The following is an 18,602-nucleotide window of genomic DNA, read 5'->3' as shown; positions in this document are numbered from 1 at the left end:
TTTAAGGGCAATGACAAAAATTTCCTTTTTCTTTTTTTTAAGTATTCAATCCCCTCCTGCTGGTGCTGGAGCCGGCTGTTGATGGGAGAACTTTTATTTTAAAAAAAAAAAAAGAATTGATTATATATATATATATAATGATACACACATATTAGAAGGGCAATTACAACTTATCCAAATCATGTCCTATGAAAAGTACCAAATATACATCACTTTGCAAAGCAGAATCTTTATGGGAATTCAGTAGAGGATATTACATCTGCGCTCAAGTTCATTCTGAAATATTAGACACAGGTACATATATATATATATGTATATGTATGCATATATAACTATATATATATCTATGTCTGTACACACACATATATATAGGACCATAAATTCATTGAACTTTTCAGTTACCCTCCATTGTTGAGTAAAGATTCAAGGAAGTCATCGGTCCAATCCTGAGAATAAGTAACAGAGGTATATAAATTAGAAGAAAAGAAAAAAGTACAGCAATAATTGGTTAATTAATTTTCACTATAAGAAAATAATCAATTAAAGCAAAAACATACACATGCCTGAGGAATTTGTTCGGGGTCTTTGAGATCTTCCAAGTCTTTCTCAGAGAGATTCAGCATTTCCAACACCTATTGAATGTATATTAGTTATAATTAAATACTACTAGTACTTCTATATGTAAATAATCACATTAGCATAGAATAATGGCTTGTTACTGTGATTAATTAGTTATAATTTAATTCGCCTTCCATTAGTTAGCATAATTTGCTTTAATTAGTTTAAATAAAAACTGAAAAAATCAATTCTTTTATTTCATGTCTAGATTTATTATATTTAATCAAGTTCTCATGTATGGTACGACTTAAGTTAACCACTACACTATATAAGAGTTTATTTAGTTGTAGTATTAATTTACGCGTGACATGCGAACATCAAATTGTGAAAACATTTTATCAAGTTTTATTGCAAGACATACAAATAAAAATGAAACAGAAAATTATATATCGATATACTCCTCCGGTCCTTAATATAGGACTCAATTCTTGAGTTGGTTTTGGTCTTAAATATAAGACCTATTTTTCATATTTATTAATTTTTTTCCTAAATTACCCTTATGGATACTCTCTCAACCCTAATCAAGTAGAAGAAAGAGATGGAATATTAAGAAAGATAATTATGGTGTTATAGGAAAAATGTGTTATTTTTCTTATAATTAATTAATTTACCGAACTTCCTTAATCTAATCACATTAGTTAAATGGGTTTTATATTAAGGACTGGAAGAGTATATGTTAGATTTTTGGGCTTGGATCCGCCCTTGATGGGCCGGATTATTTGACCGGGTATAAAGAGAATATATCAATCAAATATTCAAGTGATATCGTGATATGTTTGACTTGGTCAAACACCCTGAATTATATCCAATCGGTTACGATATAAATTTAATTAATTTATATTAAATTAATTAATTTATATTGTGTAGATTAAATATATATTAAGTATATATATTTAGAATTAATTGTGATTGATCCTGGATTTGAATTCAAAATATCATGATATTATGAGATAAGGATATATTATATTTTATCTCAGATTTTATCTGATGGGCTCAGTGGATATTTTTATGCTACCCAAAATATCCCTGACAAAAGCTATAAATAGAGGCTTCCCCCCATCAGTTCAAATCACTCCAGTTGTAGAGTTTTCCAACTATCTCTCTCTCTCTTTCTTATTTTCTTTCTTGCAAAAGTGGTGCTCTGCTGTGCACTTAAAAGCTTAAACTTTTATAGTCTAGCTTAAGCGTGAGCCAAGAAGATCCGACCGACCCGACCCAAGATCCGACCCGGTATGTTTTCGATCCATTGTGTTATTTATCTTACATTGGCATCAGAGCCGAGATGTTCTTGAGGCTCTCAATATATGTGTGCATATATATAATACACGCTCATTTTTTTCCGCTGCATCATGAATATTCCGTATGCAATTCGAACTCTATATGCTTGTGTTTTAAACTCAAATACACACTCCATTTATATAAGTGAAGTTCGAAAACATTACCTATTATTCCGTAAGGTTTAAAAACGTGACCGAAGTCTTCTTTCTAAAGCTTCCAACGTCGGCCATTCGAACCATTTTTTTGATTCTTTAAAAATGATGTTTTTTAAAGAAAATGAACCCATAGAGTTGTAGAGCACGAAAATACGAGTTCATAGACACCTAAAATGCATAAAACGGAGCTCGGAGGAGGAAGATATGGTGGTTCGAAAATGGCGGGTCGCGACGGACCCGCCGGAGCTCCAGCCGGATCTGGAGCGACCCGGCTGGAGGTCAGGGACGACCTGACCAGCCCAAAACGGCGTCGTTTTGGGCTAGCCAGGACGCAGCGTTTCACTTAAAGTGAAACGCTGCGTTTCGGGTCTGTGGACCCGGACCGACCCGACCAAAAATTTTTTTTTTTTAAAAAAGTTTTTTTAAAATAAATTTTTTTAAATTAAAAAAAAAATTTTGAAATTTTTTTTGGACGCGCCATGTGGGCGCGTGGGGTCCACCTAGGGACCCTTTGGTCATAAAAAGCACATATATAGACTCCTTGAGACGCGGGGAATCAGATGGAATAGGTCAGGTGACGGCGAAAGGCCGAAAAGGCGGCGCGTGTATGACACGCGCCAGTCCCGAGAGTGGGCGAACCTACCCCTTAATTTAAAAAAAAAAAAAATTTTTGCTTATTGGGGCGCGTGAGGGCGCGTGAGGGGCTATTATTGAGCCCTGTTTGACCTGAAATATTTCTAAAATCATGAGCTATAAATTAATATATTATGTGTCGATTTTTTATGACTTTTTGGGTACGAAAAATAGCAAATAAATGTTTTTGAATATTTATTTTTATTTTTCTTAACTTGTTCTTTTTGGGTTTAGGAAATGGCCAGTTCAAACTCAAATTCTAACTCATCTTTTGGAAAATATCCAACTTATTCTCCTCTTTCTGATGATCCGAAATCTTCAAATTATTATGCTGCCGAAAGTACAAATAAAAGAAAAGCACCTCAATCACAAGTAAACTCTAATGTACCTGAGGGGAGCAGTGGTAAAAGGAAATGTGTTCCTGACCAACAAGAGGAAGAAGTCTGCAGACCCAAGGACATAAACTTAATAGAACAGATAGCAGAAAAGCATGCTGATGAATATAAGCATCAAAAGTGCCTCTTTTCAAAATTGACTTATTATGCTAAACAAATTGTCAATGAGCAAGACGCACTCTTTTTCTCAAATACTGCAATCCAATACCGAGAGGAACTGGAGGAGGGGACACATATTTACTGAAGCATTTTTTAAACAAAGTCTCTGTAGATGCTGGAAAAATGTTAAAGAGGGTTTGAGAGAACCAATGATAAAATATATCATGAACAAATGAGTTTCTGTTCACATTTATTTTTCCTTTTCATTTAATGTTTACTCTTGAGACTTTATTTTTGGGATTATCCAAATTTTTTGTAAACATTTATGCTTCGATAAATAAAGTTTTTTTATTACAAATGCTTTATTTGAGTGGGAGTTTCATGAGGAAAACTCCAATTGGGGATATGTTCAAGGAAAGTCAGAGGTAAGAAAGGTAAGAGACTAACCAGGAGTAATGGGATGGGAGCCAACCTAGTTGTCTCCTGATCATGAAAATGGTGAGACTCTTACCCAGACGACCTATGACCTACTTGAATAAAGTGTGTATATTGCATACCGTACTAAAATGCATTGTTGTCTATGTGATAGCACGATGTCTCAAAGAGGAATCAAGTCCATTATAGCTGACCTCGTAGGAGGTGACAAGCTGAACGGAGACAATTACAGCATGTGGCGTCGTAAGATATCATATGTCCTCGAAGAACAAGAAGTCACTGATGTGTTGACTACTTTTCTTCCAGAGCCTGAGGCAAATGCATCGCGAAGGGACCAGGACGGCTACGCAGCCTGGAAAAGAAGGGACACTATCGCCAGAATAACCATGCTGAGTGCCATGACTGACGATGTGTTGGTGCAATTCGAAACACACCCTTCCGCCTCTGCCATGTGGGCAGCGCTGAAATCCGAATTTGACGGTACCTCTGCTGCGAGGCTTAGGAGACTCACCGTCAAACTTGATAATTTCAAGCTGGGTCCTAACACTCCCATAAGGCATCACCTAAGGGCAATGCAGAACTTAATCAGGGAGCTTAAGGAAGCCGGAGGCGCTTTATCTGATGAGCAACAGATTCAAGCTGTCATGAGATCTCTCCCAGCAAGTTGGGATACCATGAAGCACACCATTACTCATAATGACAGTATAAAAACCTTTGTTGATGTAGCTCGCCACCTCCAACTGGAGGATGATCGGATGGAAACTGTGAAGCCTGTCAATAAGGCATATTTAACTGAAGGAAAGGGAGGGGCAACCTCCCAAAACCAGTCCAAGAGAAGCAAAGGCTCTCAAAATAAGAAAGGTGGCCCTAAAGTGAAGAAGGGAAAGAGTTCCTTCAAGAAAGGCAAGAAACCTGCAAAGAAGCGGAACATAGCAACCATCAAATGCTATGCTTGCCAACAAAAGGGACATTATGCCAAGGACTGCCCTGAGCAGAAAAAGGTATTGGATTCAGATTCAATACATTTCTCTTATGTTTCTAGCACTGCGTTTATTGCTGAAACTAATCCTGTTTGGGTTATAGACTCAGGGGCCACAGACCACGTGAGCAAGGATCGTGGGAACTTCACAGAATTTTGTCGGTTACCAGCAAGAAGCAGATGGCTTTATGTTGGGAATAACGCGAGAGTAGAAGTCAAAGGGATCGGTACTTGTGAGCTGACCCTGCATGGAGGAAGGACCCTAGTCCTGCAGAATGTCCTCTACGCTCCGGAAATCCGACGAAATCTTGTGTCTGTCATTTCCTTAGTTAAATTTCGTTTTAATGTCTTTTTTCATGATTTCACAGTAGACATTTCGTATGGGACCAACTTTTCAGTTTCTGGTTATGTTTCGGATGGTTTCTTTGTTTTAGAAAATTTCAATGATAATTTTTCTAGTTCTTGCTATGCGCTTTCTTCCGATGTCAATTACGATATATGGCACGCTAGATTAGGACATATTGGTCAAGAACGCATGACCAAACTGGCAAAAGAGGGTTTGCTAGGAAACGTGTCCAAAAAAGAAATGTCTCTGTGTGAACATTGCCTTGCTGGCAAGAGCACAAGGAAGCCTTTCCGAAAGGCAACCAGGGCTAACCATCCTCTTGAGTTGGTACACTCTGATATTTGCGGACCAATGAGTGTTAGGGCACGTCATGGAGCATGGTATTTTATTACCTTCATCGATGATTCTTCCCGATATGGCTATACTTACCTGATTTCCCACAAATCTGAGGCATTAGAGTGCTTTAGAAAATATCTCAATCTAGTGGAAACTCAGCTAGGTTCAAGAATCAAAGCCTTAAGAACTGACCGAGGCCGAGAATACCTCTCTGATAAGTTCAAGGAGCTCTGTGAAGAAAGGGGCATTGTTAGGCAACTAACAATCCCTGGCACTCCTCAACAGAACGGAGTTGCTGAAAGGAGAAATAGAACTCTCCTCGATATGGTTAGATCAATGATGGCACAAGCTGAGCTTCCAACCTCATATTGGGGAGATGCTCTTTTAACTGCCACATTCATACTTAACCGAGTGCCTTCTAAATCAGTCACCACAACCCCTTATGAATCATGGACAAACCGCAAACCGGATCTAAGCATCCTAAGACCATGGGGGTCAGCGGCCTATATTCGTGATTCTTCCCATAAATATGACAAGCTAGAACCGAGGGGCAAAAAGTGTATTTTCATAAGATACTCTAAGAACTCTAAGGGGTATGTCTTCATTGGTGAAAATGATGACGGCTCAGTGACTGAGATAGAGTCAAGGGACGTAACATTCATAGAAACTGAATATCCTAGCAGAGGGAGTATTGATTGAACAAGCCGTCTTTATGAGGATGATGGCAATGAGGTACAACAAAGTGTTCCTCAGTCTATTGATCCGAGTGGGAGGGTTGAACCATTTTCACAACAAGGTTTAACCCAGTCACAGGAAGTAAGTCCTACAACAACCCCACTTAGGAGAAGTAATAGAGACAAAACTCCTAAGAGACGCTTCTCAATTGAAGGAGCAACCTTCATCGTCAGTCCAGAACACGATGAAGAAGACCCCGTAAGTGTTAAAGAAGCACTAACAGGACCTGCTAAGGAAAAATGGCAGAAGGCCTTACAAGAGGAAATGGATTCCATGAAATCCAACCAAGTATGGGAATTAGTTGATCTACCACCTGGCCGAAAGGCAATTGGGAGCAAGTGGGTTCTCAAGTACAAACGTAAGGCTGATGGATCAATTGATAAACCCAAAGCAAGGTTAGTTGCCAAAGGGTATACACAACGGGAAGGAGTGGATTACGCAGACACCTTCTCACCTGTTGTACGTTTCAACTCGATACGACTAATACTGGCTTTAGTAGCAAGTTTAGACTTAGAGTTACATCAGATGGATGTAAAAACCGCCTTCTTGAATGGAGAACTAGATGAGGAAATCTATATGGAACAGCCTGAGGGCTTCATACAGAAAGGGAACGAACAAAAGGTTTGTAAACTATTGAGGTCCATTTATGGACTCAAGCAATTATCTAGGCAGTGGTACTTAAGGTTCCACAAAGCTATAAGCTCCTATGACTTTGAAATGATCGAGGAAGATCACTGTGTTTATATCAAGCGGTTTGGAGACAACTTTGTCATTCTATCCCTCTATGTCAATGACATACTACTGGCTGGTACCAATCTTAAACTAATAAAGATGATCAAAGAGTGGTTATCCTTGAATTTCGAGATGAAAGACATGGGCGAAGCAGAATATATCTTAGGCGTTAAGATAAGAAGAGATCGTTCTAGAAAATTGCTGTCATTGTCACAAAAGGCATACATAGCAAAGATTCTTAAGCGTTTCAATATGAGAGACTGCAAGCCTATGGATACCCCTGTGGTTAAGGGACATAACCTAAGTGAGGAAATGCGCCCTACAAAACAATGCGATATAGAACGCATGAAGAGAGTCCCATACTCAAGTGCCGTTGGCAGCCTAATGTACGCCATGTTGTGTACCAGGCCAGACATATGCTTCGCAGTCGGACTTGTGAGTCGATTCCAATCCAATCCAGGAGTCAAACACTGGGAAGCTGTAAAGAGGATTATGAGATATCTAAAAGGAACCATGGACTATGAGCTATGCTATCAAGGAAATGGCCTTCGTGCGGAGGGTTATTCCGGTGCTGATTGGGCAGGAGACCTGGACGAGCGACACTCGACGTCAGGCTATGCTTTCCTACTGAATAACAGAGCAATCTCCTGGAGCAGCAAGAAACAAACGTGTGTGTCTCTTTCATCCATGGAAGCAGAATATGTAGCTTGTTCTGCAGCTGTCCAAGAAGCTGTGTGGCTCAAAAGGTTCTTAGTACGATTGGGAATCTATGGTGGGAGTGAGGGACCAACTCTGATTCACTGCGATAGTCAAGCAACAATAGCCTATGCAAAGGACCCTAAGTACCACAATTGTACTAAGCATATAGACATAAAGTATCACTTTGTAAGGGATATGATCGCTAAGAAACAAGTGACAGTTCAATACTTGTCCACTCATAAGATGTTGGCAGATCCCCTAACCAAGCCTATAGCTAGAGATCCTTTCGTTAAGCATGTAAAGGCCTTGGGCATGCGTAGAGCATGATGTATTGAACTCCTTTTTCTTTTTGATTTTTTTTTGTTCAAATACGCAGGCATAAGGCATGTTGTACTGAACCCTTTTTCCTCTTACTTAGTAATTCAATGCATTTCAAAGAAATTTTTCTTGTACATTTGTGTATTTATACATGCATAGGCACAAGGTATGCAATACAAATATGTCGTACAGGTCACAAGGTTGGCTCACTCACACGAGCAACTGCCTCGCTATGTTCTCATGGGATATAGAAGGTTTGACAGCAGATGATCACCATGAGATGGTAGAGAAGAATCACTACACAAATGTCACCTCAGCTAGACTGAGATGAGACCCATAAAAGTTTGGGCCGAATCATGGATAATGTGTCATCCATGAGACCTGTAGCCAGACAAGGAACTCTTTACTAGTGAGACGTCATATATAGTTGTGATGAAAGAGCTCCTGGTTCAAATGTTGGAGTGCATGTGGAACTTAAGTCTGTATGGTGCTATTAAAACCAAAAGCGACATACTCCACTTGGTGGGTTGAGCACCGTAACATGCAATTCATATTGCATGGGCTCACTCAAATCCGCAACAAGGGACGTAGATGGAAGATCCCTGATCCATTACGGTGTAAGTCCCAGAAAGGAAATAAACCTTTCATAATGCCCTTAAGACTTAGACAACATCACAAGGTTTTGGTTTAGTGGCAGCTACTCTAGCCTAAACCCCATGGTCAAGGATGATGCGATCTAACGGGTCAAGACTGAGAAAGCGACTATGCCAAATCTAAATGATGAACAGTCAGAAGGAAGATTTATCCTGAAATACACATCTACGTTGGTGTCTGTGACATGTCCCTTACAGGTTGAACAGAACAACTAAGCAAGTGTGGATACCATACGTATGGAAAAGGCAATCTGAGTAAACAAATAACTCGAGAGGGATTAGATATGCCACAAGTAAAGTGTATGGATAAAACTAGGGCATTCGAGGCAACAAGTATACAATTTGCAGGTACACCAAGGGTGTTCTTGTGTGCTGGTCCTACATAAAGGATTCCTAGTGCACAGGCGCCCGAATCGATGACGTCATGCCCACGCGGTCACGGCAGACACCTAGTATGAAGCAATGAAAGATTTAGCTATCGCACGATGGGCAGCCCATCAAGTGCGAGTGGGAGATGTTAGATTTTTGGGCTTGGATCCGCCCTTGATGGGCCGGATTATTTGACCGGGTATAAAGAGAATATATCAGTCAAATATCCAAGTGATATCGTGATATGTTTGACTTGGTCAAACACCCTGAATCATATCCAATCGGTTACGATATAAATCTAATTAATTTATATTAAATTAATTAATTTATATTGTGTAGATTAATTATATATTAAGTATATATATTTAGAATTAATTGTGATTGATTCTGGATTTGAATTCAAAATATCATGATATTATGAGATAAGGATATATTATATCTTATCTCAGATTTTATCTGATGGGCTCAGTGGATATTTTTATGCTACCCAAAATATCCCTGACAAAAGCTATAAATAGAGGCTTCCCCCCATCAGTTCAAATCACTCCAGTTGTAGAGTTTTCCAACTATCTCTCTCTCTCTCTCTTATTTTCTTTCTTGCAAAAGTGGTGCTCTGCTGTGCACTTAAAAGCTTAGACTTTTATAGTCTAGCTTAAGCGTGAGCTAAGAAGATCCGACCGACCCGACCCAAGATCCGACCCGGTATGTTTTCGATCCATTGTGTTATTTATCTTACAGTATATATATAAATAATTCACATACATGTGGCAAACTTGAACATCAAGTCTCAATATTAATAGTCAATGATCTCAAGATATAATGTGTAGAAAGTTGGGTTAAAGGACTGTGATCAATATGTTTTTTTTTTGGTGAAAATGAGAAATTTTAAGAAAAGGGTTAGACTCACCCACGATTCAAGGACAGGACAACTAACCCTTGACCCCAGCCCTACCCAGCGACATAGCTTTACTGGGACGGGGAGAGCTCCACGTGGGAGATCACCACATGTTACGAGCTGAGGCCTTGGCTTCGAAGATGCCTCCCCCAGGGCCGCGACTGGAGCCACAACAAAGTGGCACTCCCCAGGATCGAAACCCCTCCCTTTGGTGAGAGTGTCTGACCCCTTCGCCAGTTGAGATCAATATTTTTTTCTTGTGATTTGATGGGTTTAACATCCCAACTCAGCAGAAAGGTTCAAGAAAATAAAGTTGCATCACAGTTAACGGCTATAAATTAGTAGTCAGGCTGATCTTACAAATTGTAAATATAAATGCTTTGAACTACATATATATAGCAGTATATATTTTCTTTCTTTTTTCTTTTTTCTTTTTTTTTTTACTGCCAAATAAAACATGACCTAGTTCGTTTCTCAAGATTTTGGCTAATATTTAATGAAGAATGAATTAACATCTATTGAATTTCAAATGGTTGAAGAAAAACATAACATGAATCATAAGCTGATTATAAAACTTGCCTCATTAGAGATTTGATCAAATGATGGAAAATAATCATCGTTAGATTCCATTTTTTGCTCAATATCTTTGCCAGCTACTTCTTGATTGTCTTGCTGCTGGTGTGTGTTAGAAAATAGAAATGAAAATTAACCATTTATTAAAAGAAAAGAAATATAAATGAATTGAAATGCTGATGAGCAATGATTATCATGCTTAGTAATTATTTATTTCTATTTAATTAACATTGGGTACAATAAATTATTTTTTTATCTCATTTTACAATTTTGGGGTTTTCCCAATTAATTGGGGTTTATTTGTTCAGACTAATTTTCGTTCTCCAAACATAACAGTACTGCTTAATTTCTACATTTGTTTTTATATTTTATAATGTTGATTAAGGGAAAAATCCTTATGAAATAAACTCGAAATGCTTACACTTTAATTTATCAAATTAACTAAAATTCTTGTAATAAATTTTTTAAATAAAAAAAGTTTAAAGTTCGATTCTTTATTAATTAAAATATCATAATAGAAACATTAGAAAATAGCAATTAATCAGACATACCTGATTAGAGAACCTGTAATTATGATCTTCTTGCATTATGATATTACCACTATCAAATCCGTTGTTCCCTTCAACTCCAATAGTTTGATGACAGTGATCTCCTTCATTATTCAAAACCTCGTTTGGCTTTCCTTGTTGCTCCAACATATTTTCCAGAATATTGTTATTATTATTATTGTTTCTCTTCATGTCTGGTAAACTTTGGTTTTCCCTAAAAAGCTCGTTATTACCAGCAGGAGAAACCCTTTCATCACCCAAATAACAATAGTTTGAGCCATTGTTGAAGGAATTATTATACCCACAATACTCATAATAAGTAGTGCTCGATGAAGTCCGAGGAAACCCTAACCCTAATAATCCAGCATTATTAGTGGTGTAATTACTTGAAGTACTTGCAGGAACTTGACCATGTAATAGTCCATAATTAGGGTTCATCATCATTTGGGTGGAGAAATTACTAGAATTATGAGGATGATACTGAAACTTGGGAGGCTTGAATAAGGATGAAGAATTATCAGGGTTCTTGTAGGATGAATAATAAGGATATGAAGAAGAAGTTCTGAGTTTTCTGGACTGTAACATTCTTCTGAATTCCTCTTCGATGTTCTTTAACATCAGTGAGTCAGGGTACTTTGATGCCAAACTTGTTAAGACATCCTTGTTGTCTATCTCATTGTTGATTACCATCGCAAACATTCGAGCAACTCTCTTTAGAAAAAGCCGATATTTCTGCAAAATATTAATCAGAATTTCACATATATAAATATATATATTCACATCTAACAGAAGATAATTAAATACTACCGATATCCTTAATATAAGAGGTAATTGGGAGTTTGATTTGGTTATAAATATAAGATTTTAATTTACTTTGTCTTTCAATTTTATAATTTATTATCTAAAGTATTCATATTGATTATATATATTAAGAAAGATTCCATCTAATAATAGTCATAATCAAAAGGATACTTTAGAAAAATTAACTCATATTTGTTACAAATAACTAATTTAGCTAACCTTTTTAATCTATATATTCAAATTAGTTGAGAGGTAGTATGTTAATATAACATAATGAGTTCATGAAAATTGTGTTATTTTGTACTAAAATTTAAGTAGTTTCACAGTGTTTATGACTAATGTCAGATTTCACAATAGTTTGAAGTGAATGGCTAGCTATTTCCATATTCACATGTAAATCAGTATAATATATATATATATATATATATCTGTGTGTGTAAGAGAATTTCATATTTTTATTTATTTACAATTTATCTATGTTCAATTTCTGAATGAGCTGTTATTTCATTATGATGAGTGCACCTTTAATTTCAATATTGAATACTTTTATAAATATGCACTTAATACTATTGAAAAAAATTGAAAAACATGTCTGCAATATTCACATGAGAATTTTGCTGTTATTTTATTTTCCATGAAGATAATCAATATTCCACTTCAACTACATCTAAAAAGATATTATAGAATGTGAACATAAATGTATGATTAGTTAAAATTAATTACAGGCTATTAATGATGTGCAATTGTCATTACAATATGATTAATTGGTTGTGTACTATTAAAAGAGGAAACAAACCTGCAAGTGACTTGCCACATTTTCCCTGGTGAGTCCGGGTGTTTTCATGACTTCAAGAATCTTTTTTGGAACTGCGTCTGAATATGCACACAACAAAAAGCTCAAATGAATTGTGCCAATAACATTATGACAAAATCCTTAGTAATTAAACCCAAAAAGATCATGACACGAACAGATCCAAAGTAATATATACAATATAAAAACTCAGCAAAAGTGTATTTTTTGATCCTTTAATTTTACATAATCTTTTTATTTTATAAAATACTTTTTCAGTCCTTCAACCCAAATACTGTTACCAAAAAGTGCAACATATTGAAATTTTAAGTATATTATCAAATGCTGTCATATTAAATTTAATTTTCCAAATAACAATAATCATTACCCAAAAAAAAAATCGTGTGAGACAAACTTAAAACATATATAAATATAATGTTAAAAAACTAAAAGAGCACTTTGCTTGAAAATTAAAACAAATCGCACAATTTATAAATAACTAACTAATTTAATTAATTTTTTTTAATATTTACAAATTAGTTATCAAGTTTCTACATTTAAACTTGGAGGAGTAATACATACGATATAAAATCTCAAACAAGCCATATAGTTTATGAGCTGTGAATAGCACAACTAACTAATTTCTTAAGCTCCATGCAAAACATATAGATGAGACCTCAGAAAAAAGAACTTACTTTCTAATCCAATGATATTTATGGCTTGTAAGAAACGATTTTGAAGATCACTGGTCCACACAACTTTGCTCTTCTTGGTAACCCTGGACGACGAAGACGACGACGACCCATTATTGTTATCACCACCGCCTTCTGAAGCAGCATTATTCTTCACAGACCTCACCACAAACTCCTTTCTTTTCACAATTCTGTTTTCTTTTCTGAGGTTATTATTATTATTATGATATTCTTCCTTACTGGTACTCCATGAATCTTGAACACGACAATAATGATTTTCATCTTCTTGATCTCTTATTCTTCTTCTCATTAATGGTGGTGACGATGATGATGATGTAATTGTTGACTTCTTCTTGCCTTTCATTAATATTGAAGGCACTGCGTATTGCCATATACCTTTGAAGTCACTTTCTGTTGCTGGTTTCACTATGTAACGTGCCACACCACTCTTCAAGGCTTTCTCCATCATTCTCTCATCTTTGTCTATCGAAATCACTGTATGTACACATCCGAGAGCTCAGATGATAAGCAACAAAAAGGTTACAGATATAAAAAGGGTCACCCTCATTTTTAGTCCCAAGAATTGGATATTGTTTTGGTTTTGATCCCTATAACTCGGCTTCAATTTGGTTTGTCTAAAGATTTTTTTTGCCTCCGAAACAGTATTTTTGTCCCTAGAGTAGGCTTTCAAGGACCAAAATCATTATTATCAGAATTTAAATGAGGTCAAATTTTAAAGATTAAATATGGTATTTAATCTTATAAAAAATATTGTGATAGTCCCTAAATGGATCTAACGCTCCTTAACCTGCTTGCTAAATCGGGTTTAAGTGGATTAATACGAGAAAACTTGTCTAATCCATGATCAACCAAACACAAGTCAGGTTTTGATAGCTCTAGATGCTAATAAACTAGTTTACAAATAAATATTCTCTCAATTTCAAAATATATATAATTTTTATCAAATTTATAAAAAATGAAGTTAGCATGTTGGCTAAATTAAATAATGTTAAGTTAATTAGTATTTAGCTTCATATTAGTTAAATTATTTATTTTAACTGAATAAAATATCATGTACGTTTGAATTAATCTCATTCAAATCTAAGACATCTTGTTTAATTAATTAAGATATTATAAGTGATTTAAGATATTTTTATTATCGATCACAATTATTATTCGATATATTCGAGAGGTGGATAAGATATGAGGTATTTTCTGTCACAAATTTCACGGTCATCCAGCGGTGGCCACCATGAGTAGCATGATGAGGAATACATTGATACTCTTTTCTTCCTCTCGCGAGATGCCCAAAGAAAATAGGTTCTAGCAGATGACTCTTTATATGAATAGTATCTTGCTTTGAACCCAAATTTGATATGTCTCCCTCTATTTACTTTCTAACATGTTTTTAAATAAAAATTTAATTTAGCACCCTCATGTTCTACTCAAAATAAGTCTTTTCTTTGAAATTAAAAGAAAACCAAACATATAATTATATTTATATGCACATATATATCATATATATAGAACTAAAAAGAAATTTAAATGGCTTAAACTCATTTCTATATCCTTATAATGAAAAAGAAGAGAAATATGAGAGACTTACTTATTAATGGTATGGAGAAATGCTGATCAAGTTTGTGCTTGAATTGGAATACATCAATATCTGGCAAAAGAGGCTCTATCACTACTAGGTCGAAGTACCCTTCTTTCTTTCTTACTCTTTCCAACGCAATCAATGGATGCTTTGTTCCTTCAGCTGCAATTCCAATTAATTAATTCTCAAACACATTAATTTTCTTTCATCACCAACTTCTAAAATATTGCATAATAACAAATACCCAATCATATTGTATGTTTTTATGCAATATTATCTATCTAATACTTAATACTCCTCTGGTCCTTAATATAAGACCTAGTTAACTAATTTGATTGTATTAAGGAAATTAGATAAGTTAGTTAATTATAAGAAATATGACATGTTTTTCCTAAAACACCATAATCATCTTTCTTAATATCCTCCCTCTATCACTTACTTGATTATGGTTAAAAGAGTATCCATAAGAGCAATTTAGAAAAAACTGATAACTATGAGAAATAGGTCTTATATTTAAGATCAAAATTAACTTAACAATTAGATCATATATTAAGGACCGGAGGAGTACTATCCATCGGTATTAGTCAGGTCATGTTTTAATGATCTCTAAATTTATCTGGATCATACTCTCTTTACCAATTAGACTCATTCTTATTTTGGCCAAAAAAAAAGAAGTCATATTTTCATAAATCTCATATGGATACATATAGTGGGACGAGGGACATATGATATGCAGAGGCATGCTCATTTGTTAAATTTTTAAGACCCAAGCATGAAGTTTTTTTTGTGTGTGTGTGTAGATAATCCTAAACATTTGAATAAATTATATTAATTAACATTAGAATATAGGTTGAATATGTCCATGGAAACATATGACAAATAAAAAAAATTGATTTTTGGCAAAATCCCAAGAGAAAAAATACTTCTTGAATTTCAAAACTCCAAATTAGGAATTGCTACCAAAATATATTGTCATTTGCTTTTCAAGTGTGGCAAATTATTATTAAAGGATAGTAAACAAGACTAAATTAGAATTTTGAAATTCAAGAGGTTTTTTGGGATTTTTTTTCTTGAATTTTTACTCTTATTAATTAAATACTCTTGAGTTATATATGGACTTTCCTTAAATTTTGTCAAAATTTAACCAAAAAAACATTTTCATTTTCAAATTTAAAAAATTTAAAAAAATTTAAAATAAACTGTATGGACATTTTTCAAGTTTTGCTAGACATTTATGAAATTCACATTTTTCTTTCACAAAAACTTACATAAGTTTTAAAAATAAAGGTGGTATATAATATACAAGTGTTAGTGTTAGTATTATTTTAAGATTGATTTTTTTATCTTAAATTTACAAAGAAATTAATTTCAACAAAATTCAAGAAAACTACTTGATGAGTAAATTCTAGGGTCAAGTCATGCTTGGATAATCCTAGCTCATTGTCCGACTAGTTTAACTCTATGAAGACAGGACCATCTTTGTCCCCATTACTAGAACAACAATTAAAATATTAAAAAAAATTGTGAAAAGAAATTTTTAAAAGTAATATTATTTATAAAAAATAAAAAACAACAGAATAATTAAAAAAATAATGTTAAGTAAAGTCAAGGGGGTTCAAATCTTGTAAAAGAAACCAAAACATGTTGAAAAAATTATTTTTAATTAGACTGAACAATACTCGAATAACACATATAGTACTGGATATCATAGAGCTATACTAGCAAAAAGTAATATTTTATAAAATTGTGATTATAAATATATTAAGTAAAGAAATCAATTTAAAATTTTAATAAGATTAAAAGATGTGAATTTTAAAATGTCCCCACTATAATAAAATAGACGTGAAGGAAAACAACCTATAAAATCAAGGATTAACGAAAATTAGGTCTCAAAAGACCAATTAAATTATAGTTAGATTTCAAAGCAATCTCTAGTTACAAATTGTAGAGTAATAATGGCAAATCATACATTATAAAGTTGCAAATAAAAAAGTACTAATTGAAAATAATTATTTTGGAGTTTAACTGACATTAAATTAATATTGTTGGATTTTGTTGTCATTTCTCCTAAATCAAATCGATATTCATATATTAAAAAATTGTAAATATACAAGGTCGGTCGTGCTACGTGGACATCATTTTGTCTGCTTCTGAGCCAGCTTTGGCCCAATCCACTAAATTTAAAAAACATGCTATTTAAAAGCCTGCTTTTTTCCTTTTGTTTTTTAAGATCTTCCAATATTTTTAAAAAGCTAGGCCATCAAATTGAGGGATAAAATTATGTATAAATATGATATTTTTGACTTCATAGACAAATTCTTTTATATATACATATATATATATATATATTATAATTTACATATATAAGGTTGATCGGATTAGATAAAAATAATACTATTTACTTCTTAAACAATTTTAAAGCCGATATATTGGCCTAGAAGAACACCCCTATTATAATTAAAACCCACTAAAAAAATAGTAACTCAAATAGAGTCAAAGGGTCATTGGTCAAAAAAAATAGAGTCAAAGGGTCGAGGCCATCAAATTTGAACCAAAAATTTTTTTTGTATGCACATGAGAATTCTATATCTCCCCCAAAATACATATGAATATTCCCCTGTATCTTCTAATTTAGAGTAAGTTTGACCATGAAATAATGAAGGAAATAAAATATAAAATAAGAGAGATAATATATTTTCAGTTACCTTTATATTTCAAGGAAGCAAGTAATCCCAACGTAATCTCAAGCGAAGCAGCATCGCCATCAACAACCAGAACATGAACTTCAAACGGAGCTTCATTACCGTTTCTAATTGTATTTCCACCAAAATTAGTTAATTCCATCATTTCTGGCGTTAGAAGAGAAAAAAAAAAAACGCACAATTTCAGAAGAAGAGGAGGAGGAGAAGAATTTGAGGGATTCAGGGAGGCTTTTATATAATATAGTAATAAGACTTTTGAGGCTTCAATTTTTTGCTTTGAGATTTCACCAAATCTGAAATATTTATTAAATGAAAAAAAAAAGTGGAGTCAATGATGCTGGACCGGTGGTTTCGCCCGCTGATAATAGTTACACTCGGCGATGCCTTAAATCCAGTGGCTAGATTGCATTAAGTGCAAATTTACTGAAAAGATATGACATAATTATTAGGAAAAATTTCAACAAAAAAAAATCCTGAAATTAATATTTTTCAATTCAGACACTCAACACTTCAAAATGATTTTAAAAAATAAATTTAAATTAGAATTTTGAAATTCAAGAGGAATAACAAAAATGTCCTTTTGGAAACAATAATTTATTTGAGAAGAATAAGTCATGATTATGAAATAATAAGCCTCAATTTGAAATTAACAATGTTTTTTTTGATACATAACATCTGAAATGAATTAATTAAAAATGATAATAATTTACCTGAAAATAACAAGTCTTGATTATGAAATTATAAGTCTCCATTTGGAATTAATTAACAGCACATTTTTTCTAAGACATAACATATGAAATAACATGTAAATCAATTAAAAATGACAACAATTCATATAAAAATAACAAATCTTGATTGTGATACTACAAGTTTTAATTTGGGATTAACAATACTTTTTCAATAGGATTAACAAATGAGCATTTTTGTCATTTTTTTAATTTTAAAATTTTAATTTGGGTTTACTTCCTTTTCTATTATTTTAAAGTGGTAGATGCTTGAATTAAAAAAAATACTAATTTCAGGGTTTTTTTTGTGGAAATTTTCTCTTATTAATTAAGTTAATGTTTATTGTTGTGAAATTAACCAGCAATAAAAATAGATTGGAGAAGAGAAGTAGACAAGAAAATGAGAGAATGATATTGTATTCCTTCACTTGCTTCACTTGCATCACAATACAATGACATGCCTTATTTATAGGTATAGTCTTACACATAAGTTACATTT

General features: G+C 33.9%; 1 protein-coding gene across 1 annotated transcript; it reads right to left on the bottom strand.

The window, feature by feature from the left end:
• Positions 1–398: 398 nt before the first annotated feature.
• LOC114758538 (two-component response regulator ARR18-like) lies at positions 399–17,523 on the bottom strand. Its single transcript, XM_028947588.1, has 8 exons — positions 17,382–17,523; positions 14,686–14,838; positions 13,476–13,574; positions 13,083–13,214; positions 12,394–12,470; positions 10,800–11,528; positions 564–632; positions 399–446 (listed from the first exon to the last, which is right to left on the bottom strand). The coding sequence occupies exons 1-8, from the start codon at positions 17,521–17,523 to the stop codon at positions 399–401; spliced, it is 1,449 nt and encodes a 482-aa protein (XP_028803421.1).
• Positions 17,524–18,602: the final 1,079 nt, after the last annotated feature.

Source organism: Neltuma alba, unplaced genomic scaffold (assembly GCF_004799145.2).
Source record: "Neltuma alba isolate B1F8T4 unplaced genomic scaffold, ASM479914v2 tig00010730_pilon, whole genome shotgun sequence".
Classification (NCBI taxonomy): Eukaryota; Viridiplantae; Streptophyta; class Magnoliopsida; order Fabales; family Fabaceae; genus Neltuma; species Neltuma alba.
The sequence above is the reverse complement of the archived record's forward strand: the minus strand, read 5'-3'. Positions and strand labels throughout refer to the sequence as shown.